The sequence below is a fragment of the Peromyscus leucopus genome, chromosome 4, assembly GCF_004664715.2.
Source record: "Peromyscus leucopus breed LL Stock chromosome 4, UCI_PerLeu_2.1, whole genome shotgun sequence".
Lineage (NCBI taxonomy): Eukaryota > Metazoa > Chordata > Mammalia > Rodentia > Cricetidae > Peromyscus > Peromyscus leucopus.
The window spans coordinates 100,640,434-100,667,619 of NC_051066.1; the positions used below are offsets into that span (position 1 = coordinate 100,640,434).

The following is a 27,186-nucleotide window of genomic DNA, read 5'->3' on the forward strand; positions in this document are numbered from 1 at the left end:
AGTACATTGAACAGATGTGACACTAGCTATTTTTTTTTTCTCTCTTGCAGTTGAATACCTTAGAGTATGATGGGGAAGAAATTAGTGGCCTGGCACGATGCCCATTTGATGCCAGACAAACCAATGTTGCCCTCTTTGCTGGTAAGAAGCTGTGGTGTATTGAATATTAATGATTAATGACATTGAAGGTACAAAAGAATTTAAAGGGAGAAAAAAGATCCTGCTTTGACATAAGCATTTCAAAGGCTAAAGCCAATGAACAAATTGTTAGGAAGAATACGTGAAAAAAAAAATGAGGATCTCAGTGACTGGGCCAAATATTCTCACATGTGGCTCTGCCATTAACTAAGCCACTGACCCTGAATACGTTGCTTAATTTTTGGTGCTGAGATCCCTCATCTGTAAAATTAGGTAATGTCATACGACAGCCAGTCAGAGGTTGAGGGTGAGCACAGGTGTAGTTTATTGCATAGATAATGGTGACAGGTGGAACCTGCAGAAGGTAGCCGTGCTAACATACTGCAGGTAATTATGGTTATTTTACCAAATTATAACTTTGGTTTCAGATGGGAAACTGTATTCTGCCACAGTGGCCGACTTCCTGGCTAGTGATGCTGTCATTTATAGAAGCATGGGTGACGGATCTGCCCTTAGAACAATAAAATATGATTCCAAATGGATCAAAGGTACCTATGAGGAGCAACACCATGGGGTTATTGGGGATGGTGAGAAGACTCAAGCGGGAGCAGCAGCCAAGTTCGGAGCATGACTTTGAATTGTTCGTCTAGAATAAGCACATGTGTTTTGTTTATGAACGGGGCATTGACAGGGAATAATCAGACAAGCAGCCATGTCAGGGAGTAAGTGTATCCAGGTAGTTATGCCAAGTGGCCAAAGCAAAACCAGACAACTAAAGAGAGACTTTGTCTTCACGGATCAATTTGTCTAACTCCAAATGCACACACTACTACCCTCCCATGCTCGTCCACCCATCTTGGAACGTTAATAATGAGAACTGATGAGTTAATATTTATAGAGACCTTTTGTTCTTTAGATTCTGAAAATCAGGTTTTTTTTTTTTTTTTAAATCTCAATATGAGGTTTTCTTCTCTAGTTAAATAGGTTAATGAATAAATCTGTTGAAACATGGACCTTTGCTGTAGAGCCGTTCCCTGTAGGCCTTTTTTCACAGTCCATTAGCTGACTTTAAAGACGTAAGCTCCCTGAAGCTTGAACACACCCATATTGGGACTCCTTGAAATCATTGCTCCAAGGGTAGCTATGCAACATACCTGGCAGTTGGGGTCTTACACTAATTGAATTATCCTTTAAGAATGGTTTGTTTTCAATTTTCTTTCAGAACCACACTTTCTTCATGCCATTGAATATGGAAACTATGTCTATTTCTTCTTCAGAGAAATCGCTGTGGAACATAATAACTTAGGCAAGGCAAGTACATGTGCTGGATGTGCACTCTGGACACAACCAGCACGGAATCCCACCCACTTGGGTAGAGTGATGGGTACTCTCCTGTCTTGTTTCAGAGCACTCGCTTCAGTGCCTATGAGGCCAGGTCAGGGCACCGGGTTGCTGAGGGTACAGCTGACGGTTGGGAAACACCTCACGATGCCCAGAGTGGGAACAGCTGCCTCCTTGGGTTTTCAAAAGCTTTCATATTTTTATTTCTACCATAGAAATTTATTTCACCATAGAAAGTGGAGGCTTCTTTTTTACTCTCTAGAAAGCCATCGATGATCTCATCGTTTCCAATGTCAAAGGCAGAATGGAGAACAGGAACCTCTCCTGTTCAGTTTAGAGTGTTACTGTGAAAATTCCTGTGTTCCTGAAGTAGTGCAACTTCTTCTGTGATCATGTTTAAGGACTGCACATTTTATTAATAACACGAGAAGCAACAGGAAAAGTTAGAGGCAGAAGTACAGGCGTGGTTTTCATTCAGCCAGGAAGATAGATAGATGGCTCATGTCTCGGGGAGCCTGTTTGGCAATGTGGGAAAAACTCTGCATTGCATTCTCACTGCGGAAGCACAGTGAGGGGCAGCTTGTTTTGAGCCAGACATCTATTTTGTTTGTTTTTCTTTTTGTCCATCCCTTAAGCAGCAGCATTTTGCTGTGTTCCTCTTCCGTGCTCATAACCTCGTCCATCCCTCGCCTTTTGTCTCCCGGCAGGCTGTGTATTCCCGCGTGGCTCGCATTTGTAAAAACGACATGGGTGGCTCCCAGCGGGTTCTGGAGAAGCACTGGACTTCCTTCCTGAAGGCCAGGCTTAACTGCTCTGTCCCCGGAGATTCCTTTTTCTACTTTGATGTTCTGCAATCCATCACAGACATAATCCAAATCAATGGCGTCCCCACCGTGATTGGGGTCTTCACCACGCAGCTTAACAGGTGGGGACAGGCGGAACCCTGGTCCTCCCAGGGGTGCTTTGTGCTCCTCCTTGGGACCTGGCACAGCCCCCAGCGTGAGTCTCTTCCTCACCATTTTCTCATCTTTCAGCATTCCTGGTTCTGCAGTCTGTGCCTTTAGCATGGACGACATTGAGAAAGTGTTCAAAGGGCGATTCAAAGAGCAGAAAACCCCGGACTCTGTTTGGACGGCAGTTCCCGAAGACAAAGTACCAAAACCAAGGTAAAGAAGAGTCGAAAGGTTTTTGTATTGAACAACAACAAAAAAAAAAAAAAACCATTGTGAACACTGGCACCATCTCTCCACCCGTTCTCCCTCCCCAGCAGAGTGTCTCTCGGAGGCAGCCCCCACAAAGCCAATAAATGGTGTCCTGTTACCCCCTGTGCATGTGGATGTGAAGGACCCGTGGAATTCTGGGAAATGATACTACTCCTCTGGCTTTTCTGTCACTTCTTCTCTTGGCCTCTTTTCTACAGAATATGTGCTTACTCCTTAAATTCGGTTATGTGAGCGAGTCTGACTGAAGATCACTATTTTCATTTCAGGCCTGGCTGTTGTGCCAAGCATGGCCTTGCAGAAGCTTACAAAACCTCCATCGACTTTCCAGACGAGACCCTGTCTTTCATCAAATCCCATCCCCTGATGGACTCTGCTGTTCCCCCCATTGCTGATGAGCCCTGGTTCACAAAGACACGGGTCAGGTGAGACTCCAGGCAGTCTGCTTCCACCTCCCGGTTCTCCCGCCACTGGCCTCCTGGGCTGACTTGCCTCTCTCCTCTGCCAGGTACAGGTTGACGGCCATCGAAGTGGACCGTTCGGCGGGGCCCTACCAAAACTACACCGTCATCTTTGTCGGCTCTGAAGCCGGCGTGGTGCTGAAAGTGTTGGCAAAGACCAGCCCTTTCTCTCTGAATGACAGTGTATTGCTTGAGGAGATTGAAGCTTACAACCAAGCCAAGTGAGTACGTTTGAGGAGAAACCTCTTCAGCTTTGCTCAGAAGTGTCTGGGGTGTATCTCATCTGGCCATCTCCTTTCAGACTTCTGAACTAGTGGCGCTTTATAGCGGTTCTGTTTGGGTTTTATGTCTTCCTTTATTATTTGTGCCCCCCACCACCACCAGATGCCTTTTAGGCTTGTTTGTTTTCGTAAGCTCACTGGGGCAAGGAGGGTGAACAGCTGATGAGTTTAAAAATACGTCAGCCCTTCTTTCTCACCTGTGAAAAATGAGAACATCTTAGCACCATCTTACCTTGCAGATCTATTTTGGGATGCTGCATGTGGCACAGTTGGTAGTGAGCATGTGCACAGAGGGTTTAGCATTTTGTTCTAACCAGGGAACTGAGATTGTCCGGACAATTAAAACACATAAGAAATCAGTGACGGAAGTAGAGCACGGGAGACAGGCACCCAGAGGCCTCCAGCATGAGAGGATTTCAACGCTTTAGAATATCATCCTTCTCGTTTGCTAGCGTCCTACACACTCTTCACAGCTGCAATTCCATTCAACAGGACAGCAATTTTAAAGACCCTTTATCCAGCTTGATTTGTAACCAGTTAGACAAAAGCAGAGAGCTGTATCCCGTGATGATTATTTCTCAAATTAGGCACTTGGCTTGCTGCTTGGCTGCCAGATCATACCTCTGGTGTGGGTGGTGCCGGTTTGACTTCAGTGTGTGCCTTCATAATGTCCCCACAAAATAGGTGCAGCGCTGAGAGCGAGGAGGACAGAAAGGTCGTCTCGTTGCAGTTGGACAAAGATCACCATGCTTTGTACGTGGCCTTCTCTAGCTGCGTTGTCCGCATCCCCCTCAGTCGCTGTGAGCGCTATGGATCCTGTAAAAAGTAAGCTTGTGTTCCTTTCCCCACTCCAGCTCTTGTGATGGCATACCCCGTGCTGATAACAAAATCCACATCACAGTTTGTTCGGTCTCCGACAGGTCTTGCATCGCATCGCGTGACCCGTACTGCGGTTGGTTAAGCCAGGGCGTTTGTGAGAGAGTGACCCTAGGGATGCTGTAAGTACACTGGACCACCTAACTGTCTTCTCTCAGAGTAGCAACAACACCTGAAAGAAAAAAATTAAATTTCCAGATGCACTGCCTTTCGTTTCCTTCCTTTCTTTTTCCGGTATGGGGAAAGTTTAAAAAAAAAAAAAAAAAAAAAAAAAAATCTAAAACTTTGAAAGGGAAACGAGATTTAGACACAGCAACCCTTAGGACAACAGATTCTGGAGAGAGACTGTTTTGTTCTCCCAGACATCCTAGATGAACTAACAAGTGGTCCCTTTGGCAAGCGTGTTGAGTCGTCAGTGTATGTTCTCTGCTTCCTGTCACTAACCAGTCTGTGTTCTCGGCTCTGTCCTGGTTGTCCCTTGGTTTCCTATGAAGGCTGTTAACCGAAGACTTGTTTGCTTCCCATAACCACAGCGCTGGAGGATTTGAGCAAGACACAGAGTATGGCAACACGGCCCACCTAGGGGACTGCCACGGTAAGACAGACACCTCCCTCCCCTCCGGCTGCTGCCCTTGACTGTTTGCACGCCCACATGATTTGACAACCAGTCTTGATTACAACTTGGGACACATACCACCTAGCACTTAACTTAAACTTCGCAAAAGCTGAGCTGTTTGGTCATGGGGGTCCGTTAGAAAAGATTCTGAATTTTTCTTTTCCTCCACCATTGGAACTTTTGTTAAAAAAAAAAAAAAAAAGTCTAACGAGAGAGGGAGTCTAACCAGTAGACTTTTAATTTGTAGTCTTTTCTTTTGACTTTTTCCTATTACTTGGAATTCATAAACTTTTTGCTTTCTTTCAGTTACTTTCCACTGATTACTTGTTCCTTTAATCCCTTTAGAAAGTTTGCCTACTTCAACTACACCAGATTACAAAATATTTGGCGGTCCAACATCTGGTTAGTTTTTTTTAATTTTTTTGAATTAACAGTCTTTTCTTTCCTTCAGTTCGGCATTTTCAGCCCCTCTCCCCCTCCTCCTTTTGCGCAGTTTGGCAGCCCCTTCATTTTTCTGCTTTGACTCATAACCCTCTGAAGGTCCTGAAAGATGTTTTCTTACTCAACCCTCCACCCGTGTGTAGCATGTTAATGATTCATCATTGACCGAGGCACATCCGTAAGAACAGTCCAGTGGGTTGACATATACTGCATTTCAACTGCACGCCGGCCGCCCAGCTTCCTTCTCTCTCAGCCCTTTGCATTGTGAATGCTCCTTCTGGCCATCTGTACTCCATGGATGACAGAATCGCATAATTTCCCCCTTTTCCCCCCACCTTTCATAAGACCAAGGAATGAACAATACACATTTTTTTAAAAAATGTGTATTTCTAAGTTTTAAAGATCTTTTTTGAATGTTTTGTGGTGATCCCAGGAATCTCTGAATGTTGTGTTCTCAGTGGTGTGAAAGTAGCTTCAGTTGAATGAAGCTGGAATTGGATGTACAAAGATGTACAGTGGGGTCTCCATGCACATCTCTCTGTGTTTGTTTAGAAGCCTCTCCCTGTAACTGTTGGATCAGTCTATACCATGTCTAAAAGCATATGCTTATATATTCATGGGAATCTACTAGGTTAACGCTGGTAATAGATTCAGAAAGGTTCAGTTGCTCTTCAGTCTATGCTGCTTCTAGGGTTCACATCAGTTTCATCCCTCGGGGGAGAAAAGGATGGCTGATCTCATGTATCCCAGCATCCTTATTCAGTGTGTAAATGCCATTGCTTGTGCATGAGTTACTGCTAACTCTTTGGAAGAAACTCCCCAGGCATTTCAGAGAACACAGCAAGGTCTGTGCTACACTGTGGATGGAGGCTCTCAGTGCAGTGAGAAATCTGCAAATGGACAGGAGGCCCTGGAGAAGCAGAATGGCCTCTTAGGCAGAACTGGTTTATCAGGTCCAAAATCAACTGTTTACTTGGACTTGACCAGGTATTTTCTCAATGTAATTCCATTATAGCTCCGCCAGTGGAGAGAAGGGTATAAAGAACCCCCCACAACCATTCACAAAAGTTCTCTGTACAATACATAGTACAAATAAATTAAATGACCCCCAAGAGCTAGAGGGAAGCAGAGGCAGCCTGAGTTGGGAATTATGTTACATTTCCATGAGAAGGGTTCAGTAGGAATGTTGGAGGATCTTTACTGTTAAAATCTGCAAACTATGTCTTCATTGTCAACTTCTAGTTTTCACACTTCTCTTACAAGGAAAGGATTTGGTCTAGTTCCCTCAGGTGTGCTTTTACAAAATTCCAGGACAGGATTTCTCAGAACATTTACTTGACTTTAAAATGCAACAAAGCAATCAGAAAGCTCTTCTGACGCTAGCCATGTTAATGGACATCTGTTTGCCACCACAGACATGGAGGTCTCTTCATCTTCTGTTGCCACTGTGGCAAGTAGCCCAGAAATTACATCTAAAGTGGTTGATACCTGGAGACCTAAACTGACGAGCTCCCGGAAATTTGTAGTTCAAGATGACCCATACACTTCTGATTTTACTGATACTTTATCAGGTATCCCAAAGGGTAAGGCCTGGCCAGGCACCTCATCTCCAACTGCGTGGAAACCTGACTCCTGGCATGGCTCTCAGAGGGGAAACTCAGTAGACCTAACTGCAGGTGCCTTCCTCTAGCACCTGTGGCCACAGTGACTTTGCTCTTCTGTGGTTAAGTCTGAGTTCATTCCTGCCCAGGACATCGCTCCTGAAACAGCCGCTCAGACAATCTAATCTGCGCTGGTTTCTGCCTGGAGACACTGAGAGCCTGCTGTATATCAGAGAACTTTGAGGGTCACCCTCGAAATATCAAAAAGAAAAACAAAAACAAAAAATCCTCACAGATGACAAATATCCTGTTACCAAAGTTCTATCGAGGAGACTCTCTCCACCCCTTACTTAGCTTTGACTGCAATGTAATGTGGAAAGGATATGTGGGGTGACAAGTCACTCAGATGCCACAAAGCAGTAAAGCATGACATAGTGCTTGCCTGTAATGACTGCTTTCAGCACATGATAGATGGAGTTTAAAAGCTACCTGATCAATTTGCTTATTAGATCTAATTCTTCAGGAAAAACCAAAAAGTCTGTCCCTTTGTGTATACGCTGTGGTCTCAGGTTTCCAATCAGTTCTTACAGCATTGCCTTGTCATTTATGATTTACTTCTTTTGATTTTTGTTTCCTGTATTTTCATTGCAAACAATTTTATAATCATTATTTCTGTTTTGATTTCTTCAGTAATACCATTTCTTTGTTCTTTTCTTTCCTGGTCTTTCACAGTGCCATTACATTCCATAACTTTGACAGCTGATCAAAACCAACTAACAGTCAGCCTTACTACTGTCCTAATGCCGGAGAACCCTCCCATTCGCTCTGACTCAGTCACTCTGGGATAGCTGCATGTGTAACATATAACGGACTTGAATGCTTCTCAATCTAACGTTTCCTTAATCGCTTCTTAGATGTCTGTGGTTGCATTAAAATTTCCAATAATTATAAACTAACTCACTCTTCACTCCCTAGGTCTAATTTAAGTATTCCTCAAATACCTCCAGATAATTTAATGGTATTCTTAAACTAATATATAGATTATTTTCTTACACTGTCCCGTTTTCTTACATAGTAGATACTTCATGAATATTTCATCCCAGGATGAAATTTCGAAACAGAATGTGAAGACAAACGCACAAGTGTAGATTTGTACTTAACACTGACCAAGTAGCTGCTTTTTAGTTTGTGACCAGTTACGCTTGTGTTCTAGCTAACACAGCTATATTAGCACAGCTATTTTAGCGTGATGCGTGTGTTTGCTAATTCAGACACTTCCTAACTCCAGCCGCGACTCTTTAACCCCTCCTTAGGAATTAGGTGAGAGTCCTAAGGTAAATGTTTTCTGAAATATTCTAACTCTGCTCTGTAGATAGAAACTTTTAAAATGCTTAACAACTGCTTAAAAGAGATTGGGGGAAAGGAAGGAGAAACATATGCTAACAGAAGATTAGAGTTATGTTGACTTTTGCAGCAAGCATGTATGTTTCTGGAGATTGTATTGTGATTTCGGGGTGGGGGGGACGGGAATACATGTGAAATTTTGCGATCTACTTGATCCTATAAGCTAGGCATATGGAGCCTTTGAAGGTAGTATTGGTTCAGTGTAAGCTCTTTTGTATTTAATGTTTGGGTTTGTTTTTTTTTTTTAAGCACCTCCTTCAAAGTCTTCACATGTCTGTTGCAGGTGTACGATGGGAAGTCCAATCTGGAGACTCCAACCAGATGGTCCATATGAATGTCCTCATCACCTGTGTGTTCGCGGCTTTCGTCTTGGGCGCATTCATTGCAGGCGTGGCTGTATACTGCTACCGCGACATGTTTGTTCGCAAGAACAGAAAGATCCATAAAGATGCGGAATCAGCCCAGTCATGCACAGACTCCAGCGGAAGCTTTGCCAAGCTGAATGGTCTCTTTGACAGTCCCGTCAAGGAATACCAACAGAACATTGATTCTCCTAAACTCTATAGCAACCTGCTGACCAGTCGGAAGGAGCTGCCACCCAACATGGATACAAAATCCATGGTCATGGACCACCGAGGCCAGCCTCCAGAGCTGGCTGCTCTCCCCACACCAGAGTCCACACCTGTACTCCACCAGAAGACCCTGCAGGCCATGAAGAGCCACTCTGACAAGGCCCACGGCCATGGTGCTTCAAGGAAAGAACATCCCCAGTTTTTTCCTTCTAGTCCTCCACCCCATTCCCCATTAAGTCACGGGCACATCCCCAGTGCCATTGTTCTTCCAAACGCCACCCACGACTACAATACGTCATTTTCAAACTCTAATGCTCATAAAGCTGAAAAGAAACTTCAGAACATCGACCATCCTCTTACAAAGTCGTCCAGTAAGAGGGAGCACCGGCGTTCTGTGGATTCCAGAAACACCCTTAACGATCTCCTGAAGCATCTAAATGACCCAAACAGTAACCCCAAAGCCATCATGGGAGAAATCCATATGGCCCATCAAACCCTCATGCTGGACCCAGTAGGACCTATGTCTGAGGTCCCACCCAAGGTCCCTAACCGGGAGGCATCTCTGTACTCCCCTCCCTCAACACTCCCCAGAAATAGCCCAACCAAGAGAGTAGATGTCCCCACCACTCCTGGGGTCCCAATGACATCTCTGGAAAGACAAAGGGGTTATCATAAAAATTCCTCCCAGAGGCACTCTATATCAGCTGTGCCTAAAAACTTAAACTCACCAAATGGTGTTTTGTTATCCAGACAGCCGAGTATGAACCGTGGAGGATATATGCCCACTCCCACCGGGGCGAAGGTGGACTATATTCAGGGGACACCTGTGAGTGTCCATCTGCAGCCTTCCCTCTCCAGACAGAGCAGCTACACCAGTAATGGCACCCTCCCCAGGACGGGACTAAAGAGGACACCATCCTTAAAACCTGATGTGCCGCCAAAGCCTTCCTTTGTTCCTCAGACCACGTCTGTCAGGCCACTGAACAAATACACTTACTAGGCCTCCAACGTGCTATTCCCGTGTGGCTTTATCCTGTCCCGGTTGTTGAGAGGTCGCTGTGAGGGTACCTTAAGACGAGGTACCTGGTTGTATTTGAAGAGAAACAAGTAGCCAAAGAAACTCTGTAACTTTGGTAACACCAGAACTTGCCACATGTAGCTACTGCAGCAAGGCTTCTGTGTACTTGCCTGAGACAAAGGGAGGTACTGGTCATTCCATTTCTCTCGTTTGGAGCCGAAGGGGCTTTGCAGCCTGCCAGGGCTCCCTTCACCAGTATAAAGAGCTGATAGAGTACTCAGAAGACTGAACAAATACTTGAAAATGGGTTCAATTCAGACTGCCATTCTGTGTGGTCTTCCCATTAAATGTGAACATTTTAATATTGTATGCATTCACCTTGCCTCTTGCACAAATGTCAAAATGAAAAGATGGGAATGTCTCAAAACAAAATGAGCTTGTAGATTACCAAGCAGTTTGCTAAAAAAAAAAAAAAAAATTCAATCTTTGACCCAAACTGTAGCATTTTTTTTTTCATGTGTGGCATTATTTTTTTTAATTTGATGCCACCAACAAAATTGTGTCAGAGTGTGTGTGTGTGTGTGTGTGTGTGTGTGTGTGTGTGTGTGTGTGTGTAGTGAGATAGTTCTGTACCCATTAGGATTTATTTAGGTGCCCATTGCATCTTTTTGTACTATGGAGTTGTTTACACTGAGCATGATTGAAGACAACTAGCTTCCTCCCACACCAGTCCATTGTGTTCAGCTCCGAGAAAGGAAGTCGAGGCTCCTTTGACTGTCAAATGATTAACTTAACCTATGTGGTACCCAATGTCAGAACATTTAAGAGTTCTAAATAATTTTGTGCTGCTATTCATCAAAACTTCTATTCCAGCCTTGCCAGCTTAAGAAGTTAGAGATATTAAGAGGTATCCTTGATGTATCTACCAGTATTCAGTAGTAACATTTACCTGTCCACTGTGAATTAAAGCCTGAGGCACGCTACTTAACCCCGGACACACTCCTAAGTGTTTATTTTGATTGTGTTATTTCATTTTCCGTATAGCAAAAGTTTTCTTCTGTTAACTCTTCCCTCCCCCAAGACAAAAAGAGAGAACCCAAACAGAGGACAAAAGAAAGAGACAGAACAGGAATGACAGGCAGTTGGCTGGCCAGGGAGGGTCTGAAAAGCCACTGGTGGTGCCGTCCTGGCCTCTGTGTTGCGTTCTGAGGATTTTCTCCTGAGTCATGCAGGCAATGACAGTCAGCTGTAAATACCACATGTGAGTTTACCTGGATCTGTGCATTTTGTGCCTTATTCACGAGAGTGGTAGAAGTTCTGCACTACATTGAGTGTTTCCGCTATAGCGCATCCTTTCCCAGGCGCCGGTTGCAGATGTTTTTCAGCCAGCACCTGAGGACTTCTTACAAAGTCATGCAGTAACCTAGAGCAATTTCTTGTTGACCCCCCCTCCCTCCCCCCCCACACCAGAATCAGAAGCAGCGTCCGCCCCCTTGTCATGATAAACATTCCAGCCCTGCTCTTCTGATAATGTGAAGGCAGATGAGGGTTCCCAGGGAACGTGACACCTGAGGAAACCATGTCTAAAGTCATTTCTGCGCAGCTTGGCAGGGCCTACTGAAGGCTGACGATGTGCAGCCTGCTGACGACTTTGGTTAACTCACTGCACATGGCCCAGTCATTTACCCAACCTAATCTAGAAATTACCACAGCTGAGAAAGGCTCCTGACCCAGCCAGGTAAAGTTAACCAATATCTTGGGACAGTGACGATGGTATGCATTACTTGTGGGGGAGGGATGGGTGCAGAACACCAGATCATTTTTATACAGAATGTAGAATACTGATGGAGTTGGTCTTTTCCTTCAAGAACATTCTTTTCTAGAGAAAAATGATTCCCTGTGATTTCTTGGGAGCTCAAAAGCTGAAACACCTGTCCTCAAACTACTTCAGCTTTGCAACTAAAATATTACAGTTTAATCAATTAAACCAACCAACAATAAGCACTACGCAGTCTGCCACCAACAACGTGTTTGCATTTACCTTACCGATATTAATCCCAGCGTGGTAACTCTGTGTGACCCTGATAACATTTTGTAACATTGTGCTGCCTTAGAGTGTACTGTGAGTTCTATCAGTATTTATGTTGAAATTTCTAACATGGATTCTAGTCTCTATTCTGTTAATTTAATTTTAAATGCTTTATCCATTTGTGCAAAGGTAAACACAGATTGTATCTTTTTTAATGGTACGGCATAAAAAATAACCCTAAAGTGAAGTGGCTCTATACTGTTTTATAGAGTACTTTAACATGTATAGATATCTTGTAAACTTGTATTGTGGATGTGTAAATAATATGTACTTTGGGTTTTTAACACCGCATGTAAAGTCAAAATAAAATATCCAAGTCATTACATCCTGCCTGTTGACATTTAGAGGTTTATACTGCATCATTTTTTTTTTTTAATGTTAGTCATGCTGTATTTATTTCAAAAATCTAGTAACTTCTTATCAGAAATATCTGTTACCTGGTCACATTCTGTTCCTGTTTTCTCCTTGGAAGACTCGTTAAAGGCTAGAGTCTGAAATTAGATGAGTGGTTCAGAAAAATCACAGGACTGATGGTCCTGCATCCACAGCCCAATGCTGGTCTTGTGCCCTGATCCAGCTCGAAGAGTATTTTAGAATTTATACCCTGTGGGCTAGATGGGTAGAGTGCTTGGTGTACAACCGTGAGGACCAGGGATTGAACCCCCAGCATTTTGAGCTTGGCACAGCAGCACTTCATAAGACCAGTGCTCCTAACAGATGGGAGACAGAGACAGGAGAGCCCTCTAAACAGGCCAGCTAGTCTAGTGTAAGCTGAGGTGAACAAGAGACCCTGTTTCAGGCATGGTGGAAGATAGACTACTTATACCCATGGTTGTCCTCTGATCTCCACACATGCACCATGGCATGCATGCATCTACACACAAATATGTATACATACATACATGCATACATACAACACAAGGAGAAATATCACAAAGAATTCATGATTTGTATTATCACATGAAAATGTAAACATACATTTTGTTCAGAATTATAACTGGCGAACTGTTCTTACGCTTGGGTGCCTGGAAGTCCTCCACACATTGTATAATAGGAGATGAATTCCCCAGATATTAAAGTCTCTTAGCATGTGACTAGCTGGGAGTAGCTGATACAGGCCCTTATGGATGGGCACAAAGCCATTTCTGATGCAGTGAGGTTGTGTCCGCCCTCAGCAGCTTCTCCCAGACAAAACCTACCTGCAGCTTTTCTGAGGCCTTTGTCAGAAGACCTCAGTAGCATCTTAGAGCAGCAGACACTGCCATATCCCATCTAGGGTCTCACCCCTTTCATGGTATCCTTTAACCAGGGTTTAGAGGCATCTGGATCCAAGCATCAGTTCAGTGGTCTGAGCCCCCTTTCACTCTCTTTATAACATGCAGCAGTCCAGAGAGATGAGGAATTGTGGAAATCGTGGCTAAGGCTGTAGCTCAGTTAGTCAAATGCTTTTAGTATGCAGGTGGTTTAGTTTCCATTCCCAGCAATGCATAAACCGAGTGTGGCTACATGCCGGCAACTTTGGTTCTTGGGAGGTTTAAGCAGGATGATCAGGGTTTAAGACAATCCTTAAGGTCAAGACTAGCCTAGGCCAAATGAGACTGTCTCCAGAAACAAAAAGCAAACAAACAAACAAACAAAAACACATTTTTTGAGGAGGGGGTTGGTTTTGTTTATTCTTTTTCAGGAATTCTTTTAAAATAAGTTGGTGAAAAGCATATTTATTCATTTTTTGTAGGTAGCTCTGCAGCTGCACATGGCATTCTGAAAGCCCCTGTCCAGCACTGAGAGTGAGTCAGGAAGGCATTGTGTTCCCCGGGAAGGACCAGCATGAGTCAGTTTGTAGCTGCATTTGGGCAGATTGATGGAAAGACATGAGAGAAATGTGTCATTGGCCTAATCCTAGCACTCCATCCCTCTGACGGCGCGTTCCTACAATACTGCTACTTATGTTATGGACAGCAGTTTTTCTAGGTCCATTGGGGTTTTCTTTCTTTCAGAAAGTGCATCCTTTTTCTCCTCTTTTCATAGGTATGCCTAGCTGTTTCCATCATGGGCATCCTTGGTGGTTTAACACAGCCTATGGAATGAAAAATAATCTTCGCTTTCCTCTTCAGGGGATTTATAGTACCTAAAAACCACATCTATGAATCCTCGAGGTGGATACTCAGCTCCTACTGGAGAGCAGGACAGCAGGGGAGTTTGCGGATTTTCAGAGAACACATGGCTAAGCTCCAGAGTAAAGGTACAAATACAACAAAGCACCCAAGACAAAACGCCCATGCTCCTGTTCCAGCGATACGTTGACTTAGATTACTCTAGGAAGTGGCAGCATTGGACCCTGACCGAACACAGTATGCTGACACAGCTCAGGAGAGAGAGAGAGAGAGAGAGAGAGAGAGAGAGAGAGAGAGAGAGAGAGAGAGAGAGAGCGCGAGCACATCTCTCAAGTGAGACAGTGACATGGTGGCCTAAATACTGTCCTGGCACCAGAGGGACTTACCTTCCTGACATCTGAGAGGGGCCAACTTTCCATTCTCCTCTTTTGCATTCTCTCCCTAATTCTCCTCAGACTGGCAAAGAACACGATTTCTCCACAGCCCTCCCTCTGTGGCTGAGCTATGGGTCTGACTCTGACTCTTACCGCTTGAGTGACTAGGCTACTCCACCTCTCTCAACTTAAGCTATCTCATTTTTGAGCAGAGACCGTTTGGCATTTATTTCTCTGGCAGTTCTATGGTCTCTGTCAACTCTAATTCTATTTTTTATTTTATGAATGCTGAGCTTAAATATTTTTCATTCAGTAGCTTGGTTTGTAGGCCATTTATGGATGCATGAGGCCTTTTCCCTGTTAGATGAGCAATATATGTGAGATTAGCAATAAAGTAAGCATGATAAACAATGCTCTTTATGCTATTTAACTTGGATCTATATTTGAAGTTTACTCCTTTTGCATATAGAATATGATAAACACTTAAATCTCTGTCAGTGTTTCAATCTTTATCAAATAGTTTTAATATCATAAAGAACAAGGAATGAACCTATGGTAATATAAATCTAACTCGTGGAAGATTCATGGAGGGGATGAAGGGGGTAGGTAATGTCCTAGACATTTAGGCCATGAGTCAACTAGAATTCACATACAAAGGAAGATGGCATATTTCTAGCCCCTGTCTTTTGATATAATTCTTTTCAAAATTAGGTATTGATTATGGAGTGATTAATCTCTGGAACACTTTCAGACTCTCTATTCTGGGTTTGGATAGTGAAGGGAAACATAAAATACAGTGCCATCATATGTATACACTATTTCCTGGGGCTTTCTGGCTCTATTCAGTTAATCCTCAACATTTTTTTAGGAGTAAGATTTAGCATTCCCATTTTCAAAGTATAGGAATTAAATTCCGTGGGGCTCTGACAGCTATGGAGGTATAAAGAATAGTCAGTTCACAAATTGAATCCCATCCACATATACTCATGCCCAGTCCGCAAACTCACACCTTCTGTTTAAGGTTGAAAAGGGGCTGTGGGTCTGGAAGGATGGTCTTTCTCCAGCACTTCATTGCAGAGAGGAGAAGCCATAGAGGCAGAATGGTCATGGGTGTTCAGGGTTACATGCCAGCTTGCCACTGAGAAATGAGACAATCACTGATCCCAGTCACATGCTTGGCCACCATAATAAACATTCCACATCAATTGCTAGAAAAGAAAGTCCATGGACTGAGTTCACTTTGGGTACGTGGAACACAACCAAACAGAATGGAAACCATGGTGCTGCAAGGAGCTAGCTTAATATGTGAAATTGCACCCATCTAAGGTTCTGGGCATCCTGCCAGATTTACACCGTGAACTGACGGAGGGGCCCTAGGGTGGGAGGCATTGATTTCTTATTTGGGAAGTGTTTGTCTGTTTGTTTTCCATACTGAGCTGAGGTTGCATACTAGTAGTTGAACAAGGTTGTTTTCTGATCATGTGGACTGCCTAGCCTTTCTGGGAGGCAGGAACCAGATATGGTGACAGCCCAAATGACACTCTCATTTAGGTGGCAAGGCCTGGCCAGAGAGTTGTACCTTCTGATGCTAATAAACACTGAAGAAATATATGCCCCAGAGTGTGAGAGGAAAGACAAAGCATACAGCATCTTAGCATTTGCAAAACAGTTTCCCAAATAAGAGGATTAGTGTATTCTTCAGCCTCTCTCAAAGGAGCTTTCCACAGATGTTGAGGGTAGCTTGAGGAAGTTGGAAAGAGAACTGTCGTGCTCCTGGAATATTCAATGTGCAAATTTACAATTGTTGACTATTACCTAGCATTTGGATATAGCGAGGTCCTGAAGTCCATGACATCTCAGGTTGAAAGACTTGTCATTCACTGGATCCAGTAATCTGGATTTCGGTTGGTCAGTGCGTACTGGGATGAGCCATAAAATGAAGACACCAAATGAACTGACAGCAGCTTCTTCCAGCTGTACAGGTTAAGGCTGCTCTTGAATTAGTCCAGCAGATTTCAGGATTTGGTAAGTGATTATTTCTGATTCCCTATGGAGCTCACCTCCAAAGAGGTCACAATGTGTGCTGAACTTAGATGAGTGTGTATCACCAATGAATGAAAATGGGCAAATACTAAAATCAAAGAATGCAATAGAATTCAAATTTATTTTATATGTCATATATATGTGTGTCTATATCTGTCTAGAAAGAAACATGCAAAAATACTAAAACTAGTTATAATCATTAAAATGGAGATGCTCTTTAAAAAGTGCTTCCTTCAAATATATATTTTTAATTTTCTGTAAGTTGTTATTCTAAGTTTGCTTTATAAAAGGAAAACAGACATTCTGGAGAAATCTAACTTTGCTTAGTTAATTGGTCTCAAGAAAGGATGAACTCTGTGTCCACTGAAAACAAACTCCCCAAAGATTGGATGTGGTAACAAAGGAGAGGACAGAACGATGCTCAAGTTCAATGCCATCTGATTGCTAAAGCATCTAAGCAGAGCATCTCTGTCAGCTGAAGATGCAGGGACTCTGAATACGTGAAAGACAAGGCCTTTGTGAGCTGGGCACTGGCTCCCATCTGTAACCTGTAATCCGGACCCTGGGGAGTCTGAGGCAGGAGGATGACTGCAATTCAACACCTGTCTACAAAATAAGTCCCAGGATGGCCAGCCAGACTGTCTCTAAAAATAAAGTGTTGTGGGACCCCAGGAGGGCTGAGAGTCTTCACAAAGGAGGAAGAAGCTGTGCAGGCTTCATCCATCTTCCTGTCTGGAAGGGCACCGATTGCAGTCCCTGGCTTCCCCTTTGTCTGCTCCTCTCCCCTGATTCAAGGCAGCTGAAGAACAGACAGCAGGTAGCTTGGAAGACAATGAGGTGATTATGGTAATGAGAACTTGAGAAAATACAAAGTAATTAGCAGCTAAATCCTCTCAGCATGCCAGTTGAGGATGTCAGAAGAGCCACGCCCCTTTGCCAAATTCCCAGAGGCTTCCCCCCACTTTTAGAGAGGCAATTTCCTACACTTTGCAAGGCCTCCCTAGAAAGAAGAGATCTTCTTCCTCCTCCTCTTCTTCTTCTTCTTCCTCCTTCTCCTCTTCCTCTCCCTCCTTTCCCTCTTTCAGAGACATTTCTGGGATTCTTAACTTATATAGCCAGCAAGGAATTAGAATTTTTAGGGGCTAGCTCTGCCATTCTCTCTCTCTCTCTCTCTCTCTCTCTCTCTCTCTCTATATATATATATATATATATATATATATATATATATATATATATATATAAAACTAGCAGCAAAAAGGAAAAAAATAGACAAGTTCTCTTTTTTAATGAATATCTTTGCAAGCAGGTTATCTTTTCCTAACATACATACATACACATGTGCTCTGTTTCCATATATATATATATATAATATCATGCAAAGCCTTCTAGTCCTTGTCAGCTTTATACAACTGCTAAACTAACTTGGAAGACCCTCACGTATAGAGTTTCTATGGATGAAAAGAATAATGTCTCTCATATTCCATCGTTTATCAAAACCTTTCTTCCAGCTGAGAGTGCCCTAAGTAACAGAATGCTCACAGTGGATGAACTAATGAGAACAGACAAGGTGGAACTCTCCCGTCTCTGCTGTGTGGCTATCTATCTTCCTATATAGTCATTTGTATTATATTAGTGATTTTTCAAACCTGGTTAGATATTAAAATCACTTGGGGAGCTTTTAAAAATCTCAGTGTCTGGGCTAGATCCCAGAACAATTAAATAAAATAAATTATTATATCTACTATGGACCCAGACATTAGTAATTTCAAGTGCTCTTCACAAGATTCTGAGAAACAAGTAGTTCTAAAGGGAAAAAAATTCTAAATGCTTTGGCCAAAGGGTACATGAAGGTGTGAAAATCACTACCAGCTACTCACAAAGTACATGCAAACCCACAATCTTCTTCAAGCTGAACTTTTCAAATCTTACTCAGCTATAAAATCATACAATTTTGATGTCGCTTTGAAGACCATTGAAGAGCATTCTGTTTCCCAGAAGGATGTTAAAAGAGAGAAACCAGAGTTTCCCTTTCATGGTTACCATTAAGGATCTGGATGTTTCTTGTAACTTTGTTCTTTATTGAAATGATAAATAATAGAGCATGCTGCTGTGTACTGGTCTCATGGGGACACGCTGTCTTCTGAAACTATACCCTGCATTAGCCTATAGAGGGTGGATAAAGTATATTTATCCCCATTAGTAAGCTGTAGAATTAAGATAGCGGCGCCTGGACTTGAGTTCCAAAACCTTTTATTCAGTAAAAGTTTCCATTGTCAATTTAAGAAACAACAAAAGCTCAGACATGCATCAAATATATTACCGCAGCAGTCTATCTTCTAAACAACCATCGAAATGGTCTTCTTAAAAAAGCTTTGATCACGAAATCACCATCCCCCCCCCCCAATTGCTTCAAAACTTTCAGTTCTTTCCACAGCTGGAAAACCAGCTGAGTCATCATAAAAACTGGGTCTTGTGACTAGGCCCTTCCCCCCCTGGCCTCAGTAAAGAGACCTAATTTCTCTCAGATATGTCTGTAAATCATGCTTCCAACAGGCTCATTTATTTAAGGAAAACTTCATTTCATCAAGCAAGGGTGTATCAGAGGCCTTTTATGGACCATATATAGTATACTAGCAACTGGGGATTTGAAGATGATTAACACAAGTCTCTCACAGGAAGAGCCCAAGTTGGAGCACCAGGAGTCCAAGTGGGAGCCTCTAGACTCTGGGCTTAGAGCACAATGACACAGATTATCTTAAGAAAATGGCAGGCAAATTGAAAATGAAGAAAAATCTCCAGCCGTGATAGGGCCCAGTTGAAGGAAATGGAGAAGCAGGAATGTCCATCTGGCCATAGAGACAGAAGATCAGAGAAAGTGGCAGGAAGTATCCTAAGCATCTAGAGGACACACATATCACACATTGTCATGTCTGTACCCCTAGCTGTGGTGGAGAGAAAGAGCTTCTCACCACCTGGACATAATCCACAGTGGCACTGTAAACTGGCTTCCCTGCACCAGCCTAGCGTTCTCTCAGGGCCTCCAATCTGAGAACCAAGTTCTCCTCCTCTTTGTCCTAGTATATTAATGAAGGTTGTTTACATGATTAATGAAAATATAGCATGGCCTGGGGAAAAATGATCAAAGTATTATTTCTCCTTGTAGTGGAGCTAGGCCTGTGGGAGAGAAGAAACACATACCTGGGAACTGGAGTCCATTTAATGTAGACACTCTTGCCAATCAAATGGTTCATGCATCACATGGGCCTATGTGGAACATCTACTGCTGAGCCTATGAGAACACCTACCAAAGCCAGTGAGAGTACACTGAGCTTAAGTTATCCACTTCAACTGAGATTCCATGGTGAGCAAAGAACCAAAATCAAAATCCCCAGCTGGGTGCACACCTCGCTGGAAAGCACTTGCCTAAAGGATAAGGCCAGGATCCCAGCCCACAAACTAGAAAAACCAAGCAAACAATGAATTCTTGCCCCAAAAGCCAGGTCAGATTTTGTAGCTTTTCTTCAGCTGGGTCATTCTGTAATTGGAGCTTTTTGACAAAAGCATGGGCTCTGGAACCTCTAAGAATCTAGGCTCAGACACTCTGCCCCAGTGCACCAATGAAGGAAACCAGCGATGGTGAAGAACATAGAAAGATGGCTTATTCAACATGGCCACATTGGGAAGAGAAACAGATAAGGGTCCAGTAAGACCAAGTTCACCTTCCAGGATATTAACATGACATTGACCTTGAGAGATGGCTCAGCAGTTAAAGCCTGGACTCACAACCAAACATCAAGAGGTTTAGGTTTAAATAGAGGAAGAACTAGGGGTGGGTATGAGCAAGAGGTTGTAATTTAGCTATCCCAGTCAAGGTGTGTTCTTTACCTGCTCATTGTGTCCATTTTGGCTCTGCGAGGTGGTTCAAGAAATCTTTATTATTGTCACAGCTTAAGGGGATCAGCCTGGTTCTCAGAAGACAATGATTCTACTCCAGGTGTGGTGTGGAGACACCACACCTGTCTTATTATCATGTATAATAAGTGCTTTTGTAGGAGCAGGGGAGGACTGTCCTGTAAGGTCCTGCTTCTGTAGGGTTCCAAGGTGACTGAAGGAAAGGACAAGGACAATGGCTTATCCATGTGCCTTCAACTGAAGTAAAGGAGACAGACTGGAAATGAAGGTGGCAAATGTTGGGTTTTCAGTTTGCTTTTAGGTACCTTGTGAGCCCAAGTCAGGAGTCCATGCTTTTTTGAAAAATCAGGTTCTAAGTGCCTATTTCTGCCTCTTAGAGAGGAAGGGCCTTTGGGCTGGGTGACTACACGGCATCTGGATAGTACTGCATCCTATAGACAATGAGAAGACACCTGCTCCAGGTGCAAGCAAGCTGGACACGTTAGTTGGGAGAGGAGTTGGTTCTTCACACACACTGTTAATGGTAGACTCATCCTCTGGTTTGTTAATAACAAAGAACAAATCTCTCTGCCTTCTGCTAGGTCATGCTTTCTGTTGTTGGTTCTTAGGAAAGGAGAACAAGAAGCAGGAAAACTGAGTTATAGGATAAAGGGAATAGGTTTTGCTACAAGATTGTTTGTCCCCAATTATTTCCCAACCTGTCAAATGAACCCTGGCTAGGGCTGAGGGAGAGACTGGAAAATGTAGGTTGAACATGGTGTTCTACAGTACTCCAACCTTGTCATGTGATCTTTCTCCCAAATGTTCTCTTAAAAGAGCACAAGGTGAGCAATAAAGAAAGGAAGAGAAAGTCATAGAAAAAGGGAGAGACAGGCATAGGATAGATGTAGGAGACTGGCCAATGGATGCATATTGGGTGGATTCTCAGAAAGAACAGTGTTTCGATCTCTTTCAGATATCAAGGCTTCAGCCTGAACTTGCTGTGGCATGCACATACAGCAGGGCCTTCTCATCACAAGAGGTCTGCTTGTCAGTCTGTCTCGTTTTTGTTCCCTCAACTGGTATATTCTCACCTAGTCATCACCCTGTCTCTTTCTTCTTAAGCCCTGAGGCAAATGCCAGCCTTCTATAGCAGTTGCTTCCATCCATCATGAAGGGAAGACTCCAATGTTCTCTTCCTCTGTTTTGATGATTTTATTCCATAAAACGAACTGGCTATAGACTAACAGCAGAATGTGTTATCTGTACATACATGGACAGACACATAAAAATCGTAAGACTCAAAGAAAGAGACAGGAGACGGGTTCATATAATAGCTTGGTTACCAAAAGCAATAGTTGCTTGGGACTTCCAGAGCCAAGGGAGGGTGACAAAAGTCAAGGAAGGTACAGGTGGGAATCAGCTTAGGATCAAAGGTCGTCTTAAGATGCAAAAGGCCTCCCTTACAAGATCACTTGGAAGAGCAGGAGCCAAGTTTTGGCTGGACCAAATGGCAGACCCACAACTCCCCTCCCTTTGAGAAGAGCTTCTCTAGGCAGGTGGTGACTCCAGGGAGAGTCTCTGCAGCCCCTGGTACTCATCTGCCTCATGCAGATAGCAGTAAACTTTTTTGCAAAAAGGATAGCTTTTCAGAGTTATACCCATGTCTGCCCAGAGAGTAGCACTCTCTGTATAATGAATTTGAAACATGCTAAAGAAATACCTTTGGGCCGGGCAGTGGTGGCGCACGCCTTTAATCCCAGCACTCGGGAGGCAGAGGCAGGCAGATCTCTGTGAGTTCGAGGCCAGCCTGGTCTACCAAGTGAGTTCCAGGAAAGGCACAAAGCTACACAGAGAAACCCTGTCTCGAAAAACCAAAAAAAAAAAAAAAAAAAAAAGAAATACCTTTGGGTAGGATAGTTTACTCCCCACAACAGTTGACCGGAAGCAATCTGACAGTCCCTGTGGATTTCTTTAGTTTTTATCTGAATGCTTCATAGCTTCCTATAATTCTTACTGTTTGCTGTGTGCTCACCCAGTCCTGGGTGTAGCTACTAGTTCTCATTCTAGATGGCAGGCCTGTTGGTGGCAGATCCCACATCTGGTACAGCACTGTAGTCATCTGCAGCGCCAAGCTGGCCCTGAAGCTGGTAGACCCCCACCATTCTGAGTCTAAGGCTGGAGGCATCAGCTCAGTGAGCTGTTCCCTCTGCCCAGCTTTCTCCACCACCATGTGCCACGCTGAAGCCACGTCCTTCTTTGGGGGTCTAAAACTAGCCATTGCTCTCTGCTCTTGCCAAGCCACAGATGGAAGTGCCCCACTTTGTTTCTCTACACCTTGCACACAGCTCTATAAATTCTCTATTATAATTGACTTACACTACCACAATGACAATGTGCTCCCAGTTTCTTGTGCCTATCCCAACTGACACATTGTTTTGTCAATGACTATAATATCTAAACAGATTGCATTAGTGTATATAAGCTGTACAAAATAGTGGTTTCATTATGACATTTCCCTGTGAACATATGCTTTGATCATATACACCCCTCTATTACTCTTTCTTATATAGCATTTCCCCTTCCCCTTTTCACACCTTTAATAGCCTCTTTGTACATTCCTGTGCTTTTATTCTCCCCTAGATTCCATATATGATAGAAGACATACAATCCTATCTTTTTGAGATTTGCTCATTTCACTTATCATATGGTGATTTTGATTTTGCATGTTACATTCTCAGGGGTGGTATAAAAACTATATCTTCAGTATTTTCTGTTTCCCTATCTTTTATCCTTAAAATAACCTGAGATTTGGGTAATTTTAAAAGTAAAGTGATTCATTTAAAGCGTAAATTGCAAAGTTTCAATAAAATTGTACCACCTCACAGAGGCTGTCCTCACTAAAGAAGATACTTCACATCCAGACCTTACAGTCCCATCTCAGGCACTTCTTTTTTTTCAGTGCTGAAATTTGAACCTTGAACCTCTTGCATGCTAGGCAAGTACACTCCCATTGAGCTACACTCCAGTGCTCTCAGTCACTTCCTAACACTCATCTCCAATAGACATTCTCTTAACTGTTGTCTGCTGGTGTATTATACACCTGCCTTCTGTAACCACAGTGTATGCTTTGTGGGAAGGCTCTGTCCCGTTTGCAGCTTTATCCTCTGGAGCACTCTTTATTATCAGAAAATATGTGATGAATAAACAAGAGGCCCTCTATCTTCCATCTCACGTGCCTTTCTCTACACTGTGCCATCTTTCACAATAGCCCACTTGCTACTTCTCCATCCAAGTCAAGATCTTAAACCTAGCCTGTGGATTCATTTCTGTCTAGATCAGCTGTTTGCCAAGCATAGGCATTGTCAACATTGGGGGGTTAAAGGAGGAGAGCAGTGAATCTGAGGACAGTCTGGGACCATAGAGAGACCTCTGAGAAGAAGGAGAAAATGAAGGACCAGGACAGGTAATAAGAGATGGAGGGAGAGAGAGGAAGGGAGAGAAGAAGGGAAAGAGGGAGAGAATGGATGAGAGATTACAGTGAGATTCCTCGGGATTACAGCTGCAAGAAGAGCCACTTGCAACCCCTGCAAAGGAACTAAGCCTACCCCCAAACAAGCAGGCAAAGCCTAAGGAGTAAATTCTGGTTTGAGTTTAAGACTAGAGTCTCTTGGTAACTCACAAGGCAATGTAAACACTTCAGAGATCAATTACATACCATGCCTTAGAGAAACAACAAAATAAAAAGTCATAATTCAATAAATAAGTGCCTGGTAAACATTTAAAACCAAACAATCCACTGTTCCCTTTTAGAAGAAATATTCCATATACTTGACTAAACTTATTGCTTATGACTGCAGTATATACATACAAAATTATTTCAATTTAAAAATTTGTGTAATCATTTTATACAAGTAAGTACGCGTGTGCACGTGGCATGCAGGAATCTATACTTGTGTAGGAGAACCTATGCCAGAGAAGGACATCAGATGTCCTGCCCTATCACTGTCTCCCTGTTTGCCTGGAGATAGGGTCTCTTACTGAACCAGGATCCAGGCTGGTGGCTATCAAAGTTCAGTGATGCTCTTGTCCCTGCCCCTCACCCCATGGCACTGCTTACAGCTACACACAGGGATCGTGCCCAGTTTTTTTTTATGGGTACTGTAGATGTGAACTCAGCCAGTTGTTGCATAACAAGCACCTTTACATGCTAAATCATCTCAGTGGCACTCAGCAGCTCCCCCCCCCCCCCCCCCCCACCCCGACAGACCTGACCCTTCCTTCCAAATCACCCTAGGAGCCTTTATGCTGAGCATTTCATATTTAGAAAAGACAGGGGGGGGGGGGGGGGGGGGGGGGAGAAGTTAAACTCTGTTTTCTCCACTGTATGCTCTTTATTTCCCCATTTTCACTTCCTGAGGTCATCATGGTGAGGTCATTCTGGAGAGTTCTCCACAAATGGCATGCTGCCCATCCTTAGCAATGAGTTCTTGAGGCAAAGAACCTAGCAAGTCACTTGGCACAGTCATGGATCCCACACACTATTGAGAGAAACAGGTTGGGTGAATGTGAGATTTCCTCACAAGAGTAAATGACTCTATTACATGGTTTTGTTAACTAGAAAAGCAACTGTGGACTAGCTCTGCCTTTTTTTTTCTTTTTGCACTCCACTAATTGGGCAGAACAAGGTCTCACTGCTCCTGAAGAAATTCTCAGGCCCTTGAACTTACCTAGGAAGATCTTAGATATGACAGTGAAATGAGACGCAGATAGCACAAAAGTCAAGAACAGGCCTGAGGACAACCCTTGGCTATTCAGAAGAGCAAAACAGTCCATGTTGAGATGAAACAGTGGTCAGAAACAAAACCTGCCCAGCCCCAGGTAACTCTTCACGACCCATCAACTGTATCAAGTGTTCTTATTACACTTAGGTCATTTCTTTGTATCTAAAACCCTTGTAAAGTCTATATTCAGAACCCTTAAGATGACAGAAATTTCACCTGACCTTGATTCAATTTCATTTGTCTTGGGGTAATAAAGTTTCCTATTTCTTCTTTAAGAGAATCAATCCAGATGTGCAGCCCAGCCCAGCCCAGTGAAGATGGAGAGAGGCAGTCCCTTTCTCCCTACTCCCTACTCCTGCCTTAAATGAAAGACCATTCCAGCTGAGCTCTACATGCTGCCCAGCCTGCTCCTGACCATTGTTCCACAGGCAGTCCAGTCTGTCACCCTCCTCAAAGTACAAGCCCGATGGGCTGAAAACACATAGCAAAAGACACAGCCATGAGCCTAACTCCAGGTGTCCAGATCCCATAGGAAGAATGCAAGAAACACGAAACAAACAAACAAACAAAAAACGAAGCCACTCCATCCCCATTAAGAGGCACTAACCCAAGCAGAATGCCTTAGATGAGAGAGAAGACACAGAATTCAAACCGCAATGACAAGTATATGGTGATATTTTATTTGTGTTGAAATGTGATTTTATTTGTATGTTAATAAATAAAGTTGCCTGGGGGTCAGAGCTAATAGCAAGCCATAGCAGAAGCTGCACACCTTTAATCCCCATCACATAACAGGCAGATCTCTGTGTGTTCAAGGATACAGCCAGCATGGAGACACACGCCTTTAATCTCAATACCAATCATAGAGACCTGGAGGTCTGTATAGACAGGCAGTGACAAGGAAGTCATGTGGTTGGGTTTATAACCAATGAGAAGGCAGAACAGAAAGTCAATAAAAAGACAGACACACAGGAAGTAGGTCTCTTTCTCAGGGGAAGAATGGCAGCGGCAGCGGAGGGTAAGAAGGTAGTTTAAAGGTTCCACTCTTAGCTACTGCTCTGACCTCTTGGGCTTTTAACTCTGCATTTGACTCTGTGTTTCTTATTTAATAAGACTGTTACTTCTACACAAGTATATTCAGAGTTCACAAACAAACACCTGAATGAGCTGAGAGAGAACAGGAATAAACTGTTTGAAGCTTGAAAGAAAACAAACAGCTGAATGAAATAAGGGAGTCAATTCAGCACATGAAAATTGAATTCAATAAACAAAGAGAAATACGGAAGAAAGCCTGAACTGACTGAAGCTGGAAAAAGAAAAATTCAATTAGCCCAATGCAACGTTCAATGTGTAGCTTCACTAGCAGAATGGACCATGTGGAAGGCAGAGGATCAGGACTACAAGATGAGACAGAGGAATTGGCTCGTATGCTCAAGGAATGTGATCATTTTTAAATACATAAGTAGAACATGGAGGATCTTTTTGATTCCATGGAAAACTAGAATATGCAAATTGTAAACAAAGCAGGAGAAGAATTCCAGGACAAAGACACAGAATCGTTTTCAATAAAATCATAAGAGGAAACTCCCAAACTCTCAGGAAAGAGATTTGTTCTATAGAGCATCAAATAGACAGGATCAGGAGAGAAATGCTTCCTGGCATGGAGTTAGAAGACCAAAGCCACAAAACAGAAAAAGGATGCTGGAGTAGGCAAGAGAGATGAAGGCAGACCCATTAGAATAATGACTGACTACTAGGTAGAAATTTTCAAAGCTGAGGGCTTGGAAAGATGCATTCCAAACTCGGAATGGTTACAGCTGTCGACAAGAATATTATACTCACTAATCTTTTATAAGTGAAGAGGAAATAAACCATCTCATGATAAAAACAAAAACAAACAAACAAAAACACCACCACCAACA

At 43.2% G+C, this 27,186-nt stretch overlaps 1 protein-coding gene across 15 annotated transcripts in view; it reads left to right on the plus strand.

Moving 5' to 3' along the window:
• Positions 1–12,381, plus strand: part of Sema6d (semaphorin 6D) — a 57,116-nt gene extending 44,735 nt beyond the window's left edge. For 5 of the 15 annotated variants that reach the window (XM_028878750.2, XM_028878749.2, XM_028878744.2 and 2 more), the window contains 13 exons: positions 51–141; positions 567–686; positions 1,361–1,449; positions 2,187–2,404; positions 2,514–2,645; positions 2,969–3,124; positions 3,208–3,381; positions 4,126–4,266; positions 4,362–4,439; positions 4,812–4,912; positions 5,279–5,335; positions 6,790–6,957; positions 8,663–10,380. In XM_028878750.2, coding sequence (XP_028734583.1) covers positions 51–141; positions 567–686; positions 1,361–1,449; positions 2,187–2,404; positions 2,514–2,645; positions 2,969–3,124; positions 3,208–3,381; positions 4,126–4,266; positions 4,362–4,439; positions 4,812–4,912; positions 5,279–5,335; positions 6,790–6,957; positions 8,663–9,951 — 2,814 coding nt within the window. In that variant the 3' untranslated portion in view covers positions 9,952–10,380. Of the gene's footprint in view, positions 1–50; positions 142–566; positions 687–1,360; positions 1,450–2,186; positions 2,405–2,513; positions 2,646–2,968; positions 3,125–3,207; positions 3,386–4,125; positions 4,267–4,361; positions 4,440–4,811; positions 4,913–5,278; positions 5,336–6,789; positions 6,958–8,662 lie in introns of those variants that run through there. The other 10 variants (XM_037205181.1, XM_037205182.1, XM_028878754.1 and 7 more) reach the window with 10 other exon arrangements.
• Positions 12,382–27,186: the final 14,805 nt, after the last annotated feature.